This window comes from Piliocolobus tephrosceles, unplaced genomic scaffold (genome assembly GCF_002776525.5).
Source record: "Piliocolobus tephrosceles isolate RC106 unplaced genomic scaffold, ASM277652v3 unscaffolded_13106, whole genome shotgun sequence".
NCBI lineage: Eukaryota > Metazoa > Chordata > Mammalia > Primates > Cercopithecidae > Piliocolobus > Piliocolobus tephrosceles.
In genome coordinates, this window is record NW_022294429.1 from 1,271 (window position 1) to 7,922 (window position 6,652).

The following is a 6,652-nucleotide window of genomic DNA, read 5'->3' on the forward strand; positions in this document are numbered from 1 at the left end:
GGCACCGGCCTCTGCCCTCCCCGGGAAGGTTTCCCAGCTCCACGTGGCCCCTCGCGTGGAGGCTGCACAGACCTGGAGATCTGTGAGCCTGAGCCGAGGCTGAGTCGCTGCAGAGTGAGCCAGGCCGGTGCTACTGTTCTCAGCAAGTCTCTTCTGTCTTTAAGAGACTTGTAAGGATGCTTTAGATTTGTAAGGGAAAAATCAAGACTCAGAATGCCTGCTCAGTGGCAGACGGGCTTTTCTCACAGATGCCTTTCCTGACACGGTCATGCTTCTGACACCCAGGGAGAGACACTGACACTGGATCTGGCTCAGGAGACGGAGCAGGACCCTCCCCTTTGCTCTGCATGGACCCCCTTGAACCTGGGGTTCCTGCTGGGTGCTTGAGGGCTGGCAGCCCTGAGATCTGATGGAGGGGGCGCTGTCTGCCCTCTGTGCATGTGGGGGCTTCGCCATAAACGGCTCGGTGTTCAGGAACAGGGTGGGGCTGCGGTGCCCCAGTGGGACCCATGTGGGGTGGGAATGTAAGGCAGGGCGGACCGAGCAGTAACTATCCGCACAGCAGCCCCAGGGCCTTCACCGGGGAGGGTGGCAGCACCTTCCCCAGGGCACCGCAGGACTGGTCCAGCAGCTCACACCTACCCTGTCCTCCTTTTTCAGGCCTGGGTTCACTGTCCCCCAGGTAGCTTCACTGCTGTTTTTAGACACCCCCTGTTGTAGATGTCTCACCGGGTCATCGGTGACCGCAGTGTCCACCACGTTACTGAGAGCTTCCATGTGCCTCTGGACAAGTCCTAAGGCTGGTGCTGTCTCAGGACTTTCTGCAAAGGACCCTCTAGGGCCTCCCAGCCTCCCCGGCCTCCCAGCACCGGCCCAGCAAGCATCTTCTCGGCACATCTCTGTCATTCTTCTTCACTGGCTGACTCTGAACTGAGTGACCTGCACAGCCATCCTGAGAGGTGGGCCTCTGCGCACACCTCTGCCCACCCCGCCCTGCCCTGGAACCGGAGGAGCCTCAGCTTGTCCTGACACTGCCATCTGAGGCATCTGCTTCCTCTCAGTGTATGCCTGAAGGTGCAGCCACAGCCACCCCAACGGGAAGAGCCAAGACTTACTGTAGTCCAGGCTGTAGAAGGCAAAGCCACTCCCCGGGTAAAAGGAGCCTCTCTCTGTCACCGAGAAGCACTGCATTTTCGTGTTCGCTTTCACTGTTTCTTGGATGGTGGTGTCTTCTCCATTCAGCCAGTTCCAGCTCCTCATACAGCCATCCAGACGAGGGTTTATCTGGAAAGGCAGAGAAATCTCCGTGGCTTCCTGGGAGCGAGAGGCCCATGCCGGACGCCCCAGGCAGTGGGTGGTGCCTTCGCAGCCGCAGCAAGTGCAGATCTACTGTAAAAATGGGCCAATCCCACTGGTGGTGGTGATTTCACAGAAGGTTTCCTCACTTTACAAAATGACCCACTGCAGAATACCTGTTTGCACTGGTGTATGCTCAAGAAATAACAGGTTAATTTTAAAGCTAGGAAAGGACTGAAAAGGCCATGTGGGTCCAAGGTCAAACAGTATGGATTGTTTAACCATCCAGCACTCACGTGAATTATTCAATATTCAATATGGCTGTGGGCAAATCAGGGCAACCCCCTTATGTGTGAAACAAGGAGGGGCGAGCCAGGCAAAGTCCCAGCACCAGGCAGTCCGTGGGCCTGGGAAGCAGGTGCCCCTCATAACACTGAAGGGCTGGCTTCAGCACAGGCACTGCTGACACTCAGCACCCACAGATGCGAAGACCTCTGTGCCTTTCTCCTGTCTGGTGTGGAAGTGAAAACACCCAGGATGAAGGCTTAGATGTCAGCGTGTGGGGGCTGGAGATATAGGTCGGGGGCACAGGCGTGTGCTGTGCTGAAGGGGAGAGAAGGCAGGAGCTGGACAAAGGGCCCACACTGGCCGCCCCACCATGGCTGTTCTTCCCTTATGAGACTCATGGCAGAGTTACAAAACCCAAAATGTTCTTGGAAATTGCCCCAAAAAGTTTGTTGTTCTGTTAGGGAATAATTTCATTGTGTCTTGTCTTCACTGAAAAATAGACAACTTTATTATCAATTCAGATGAAAACTTAGATGGGTATCATAAAAAGAGATGGTAAAATTAGTGACATAGCTGTACCGTGACTTTGTCAAATTCTAGAAAACCTTTCTTTCCTCTAGGCCCTCCCCACACCTGGTTAATCGTAAACACAGGGCAGGGCGTGACTGAGCCTTCCTGACACTGTTCCCGGGATCCCAGCACACGGCGCGTCCACACAGGCACAGGTATGGTACTCACAGGCTGCACGAGGTCCTTCTCATGGAAGGGAATGCCTCCCACTGTGAGGTTCAGATGATACAGTCCTCGCTCCGGCTGGAACAAGTCCCCGGCCACCGCGATCTTCATGACAGCGTCCCTGTTGACCTTGATGACCAGATTCCGCGCCAGCTCCTCAACAGAGATCTGAACAGAGGCAGCGCCATGAGAAGAGGTGGGAGTGCACGTTCTGAAGGGCTCCCAACAGCAGAAAAACCACCCATCCTCTCCTGAGCCAAGAGGGACCCGACCTCCGGGAGACCACCTGACCCTCACCTGGGCCGAGAGGGACCTGACCTCCGGGAGACCACCTGACCCTCACCTGGGCTGAGAGGGACCCGACCTCAGGGAGACCACCTGACCCTCACCTGGGCCGAGAGGGACCTGACCTCGGAAAGTCCATGTTCATCAATCTGGGCCAGGAGGGCCCTCGATGCCTCAATGTGGTCACCAGAAACTCTCCTCACAGGAAACCTGTAAAGTCTAACACTAGATACACTATATTCCTAAGCTTCAGAAGAACATCCTCCTTCCTGTGTGAAAACACCTTTCAGGTATGTGGGTTTGAACTGAGTCACAAAAACATGGTACCAGTTCGGGTCAGCTGGGTTTGGGGAGCAGCTAGAGAGGGTGGAATTGAGGGGGGTCCTCACGAGGTACCCCTGCTGGGGAAGGGCCCGCCTTGCTGGGGCGCGGCGGCCGCTGTGCATCACTGGGCAGGTCTATACAGTACCGCTCCCTACAGCGACCTCGCCTCCGGCCACCTGCCCTGGGCCCCTCACCCCGTGGCTCCATCCCTGAAACTGCTTCCCCTCCATTTGCTTTCTGGAGCTTTGCGGAGAACAGCCTCCTGCTCTTGGAGATGCTGTTCCTTTAAGAGGCTGGGAAAATGGAGCGAGGCATTACTCTGCAGAATGGAAATATGAGCAAAAGTCTACAATGTTTCATTTGCGGGGGCCAGGGTGAATTTTTCCACTTTGTCTTCACTTCTGAAGGACATGACGTGCTTTCCACCTTTCTTCCCAGCTTTTTTTTTTTTTTTTTGAGACGGAGTCTCGCTCTGTCGCCCAGGCTGGAGTGCAGTGGCCAGATCTCAGCTCACTGCAAGCTCCGCCTCCCGGGTTTACGCCATTCTCCTGCCTCAGCCTCCCAAGTAGCTGGGACTACAGGCACCTGCCACCTCGCCCGGCTAGTTTTTTGTATTTTTTAGTAGAGACGGGGTTTCACCGTGTTAGCCAGGATGGTCTCGATCTCCTGACCTCGTGATCCACCTGTCTCGGCCTCCCGAAGTGCTGGGATTACAGGCTTGAGCCACCGCGCCCGGCCTCTTCCCAGCTTTTACTTCCCAGCTTTTACTTCTGAAAGCCCAGTGTGGGGAGGGAGGCCCAGCGCTGTGGGCAGGAGCCTGGTTGGTTACAGACCCTCTCACTCCATGGATGGGGATGTGGGGTGGGCACGTCTTACCGCTGCCCACAGCTGCCCAAGTGCAGGTCTGACCAGGACCCCTCAGGCTGCCCGTGGGGCTGGGGTCCAGGTGATCAGGACGTTTCTGGCAAGGGGCAGCCCCTGTGAGGTCACCTGGACCCTTGGCATGCATGACTGCACTGACCAGCAGGCCCTGGGAGCCAGAGTTCAGGGACGGCAGCGTCCCCACCATCCGGGGAAAGGTGGGTGGGTGGCGACTGGCCTGTCCACGGCCAGGGAGACACGCATGGCAGGAGCTGTACCTGTGGTGCCAGTTCAGTGGTGGCTTCCTCCCCTGCTGGGGCACCCTGCGTGCAGCATCAAGCAGCCCTGGCCTCTGTTCCCCACCCCGCTCAGGATAAACAGTATGGCCTCCAGACACAGCCCAGGGTCCCCCGGGGCTGAGAACCACGGCTTCTCACCTGAGCCAAGAGCGACCTGAACTCTGGGAGACCAAACTCACAGGCTGCACTTGAGGCCCCCTTCTGAGGGAGCCAGGCTGATACGTGATGAAATAGCAGAGAGGCCTAGAGCACTGCAGTGAGCCCCCACAGCATGAACTCAACAGGGCAGGGGTCCCTGTGCCCCAGAGCACGAACTAAACAGGGCAGGGGTCCTTGTCCCCCAGAGCATGAACTGAACGGGGCAGGGGTCCCTATCCTGCCCGCACGCAGCAGGTATAGACCCCAGAGCTCATCTCCACGGTTGCACAAGCGAGTAACAGCCGGGTCAGGCTCAGGGAGAACCCGTGCGGCCCGGAAGGGGCGGCTGCCGCACACTCACCGTCTGCCACATGCCGTGGTTGATGACCGGGCCGCTGCTGGTGACGCGGCCGACGCCATTGTAGCGCAGCTGCAGCTCCAGCCGGCCGGCTCGCAGGGCCAGCACGATCCAGGTGCTGTCCTGGTGGCCTCCAGCAAAGAGGAGGATGCCCTCGGGGTCAAAGGTCCGGAAGTCAAATTCGGCTACGAGCCTGGGCACCCACAGGAGAAATGAGTCAGCGCCGGGCATACGGCCAAGCGCGGGCCCAGGCCCCGTGAAGCCAGCGTCTTGGCCGTGCTAAGCTGTGCTGCCTTCTGTGGACGCCTCCTCACCTGGTGGGCTGCAGCCTCTTGAAGCGCAGTCGGATCACGGGGGTCCCACTGAACATCCGGCCCAGGTACAAGGACTTCACGCTCTTGGCCAGGCTGAAGGGCACGCAGGGCAAGATGTCCTGCCACAGACGGGGATGTGACCTCCAGTGACCTCCACTCCAGCTCCCCTGAGCCCCGGGCCCCAGCCGTGCAGCGGGTCCACTGTCCCTCCCATGCCTCGGGAGTGTGGCCGCCCCACCTCTAGCTGCCGACGCCCCAGAGACTGTCACACCCGCCCCACCACAGGGGCACCCAGGTGAAGGACGGGCTCGCACCAGCTGCTTCCCACAGGGCTTCTCGGGGTCCCCGTCACCTCCTTCCCTGCCCATTTCCCTTGACCCTTTATTTTCAAATTATGAAATATGTCAAGCAAACAAAAATGACAGAGAATCATAAAAGAGTATACACTATTATGAAATAAATATGGACGCCTTGAAGATGGCTGTCCCAGAAAGTTCCCTGCTCTGGGCTGTGGTTCCTCCATGCTGCCCTACGGGGGGGTGGAACCAAGGCCGGTGTGAGCTGGAAAACAGAGGGGCTGGGGCTGAGCCGGCCTGCTCCGCCCACCGTGGGCAGCCAGGGTGAGCTGGACGCCTGGCAGGGGCCCGACGCCCTCTGCACAAGTACATGAGGCAGTGAGGCAAAGAACCTCCGGGCGAGGGCTGGCTGGGAGCCCCGAACGTCGCAGCCCAGACCCAAGAGCCCCAGAGCTGCATCCCAGGTCTGTGACTCCGAGAAGCTGTCCTGGTGGCTGTTTCATCTGTGGAATCCTGTGGTTTTACTTTTTAAATAAATGCTCACGTTCATCAACTCCCCAGGCCCAGGCCCAGGCCCAGGCCCAGGGTGAACAGGAAAGATGAGAGCCGCCCTGCCCGGAAACGTCCCCGTGTGGGTGCCACATCCCCGCCGGTGTGACAGGTCGGTCAGGCTGGCTCCCTGGCACGCGGCAGAGTGGGGCCTGTGCCCCGTGGGTGTCACACTGGGGTCCACACCAGGCTGGTCCACTGTGAGTTGGGAGTTGCCATAGAGACTTTATAAACACAACCAAACACCTGCCAGGGAGCAGAGCGTTTCTCATCCCAAACCTCCACGTGGCCCTGGAGATCCCCAACACCGCAGCAAAAGCCAGGTCTTCACGGAAGCGTTTCTCCCGAAAGCCCCCACCGGCGAGGGCCCCCAGAACCACTGTGAGAGGCCCGCGGGGCCAGGGGCTGCCTACCTCACAGGTGTCCATGTCCTGGGACAGCTTGAGGCCCCCGCGCCCATCACAGTGGCAGGTGTAGCTTCCCGGGGAGTTCACGCAGACCTGCTCACAGCGGCCCTGCAGACACTCATCCACATCTGCCAGCCAGAGGGAAGTGGCGGTGAGCAGGGGAGGCCTCTACGCTGTACTGGGCAGGATCACACCACAACTGCTCAAACCACACACAAGGTGCACTCGAGGAGTTACGTGCAGATTCTAACGGGTGCAGCCTGGGGTGCAGCCCCCCACTGGAAAGCTAGGATTGCACCCTCGGCCTGCTCCTGCCAGGCTCCTTCGTGAGGGAGTGAAAGTGCTACAGGTGTTCCAGAGGGACGCTCCCAACGGGCCAGACCCACTCCCGCCACCGGGCTGGTGTGGACGGCAGGTCTAGGAATGACAGCGCCCGGGCTGTGCAGTGAGGTGTCCCTGGGAGCACAGAGGCGCCGACAGCTGTGGTGGGACATGGAGGTCA

General features: G+C 59.0%; 1 protein-coding gene across 1 annotated transcript; it reads right to left on the reverse strand.

Annotated features, from left to right (window-relative positions):
* Positions 1-645: 645 nt before the first annotated feature.
* LOC111532716 (growth arrest-specific protein 6-like) lies at positions 646-6,281 on the reverse strand. Its single transcript, XM_023199764.3, has 5 exons — positions 6,157-6,281; positions 4,899-5,017; positions 4,588-4,777; positions 2,323-2,487; positions 646-1,284 (listed from the first exon to the last, which is right to left on the reverse strand). The coding sequence occupies exons 1-5, from the start codon at positions 6,169-6,171 to the stop codon at positions 913-915; spliced, it is 861 nt and encodes a 286-aa protein (XP_023055532.1). The 5' UTR covers positions 6,172-6,281; the 3' UTR covers positions 646-912.
* Positions 6,282-6,652: the final 371 nt, after the last annotated feature.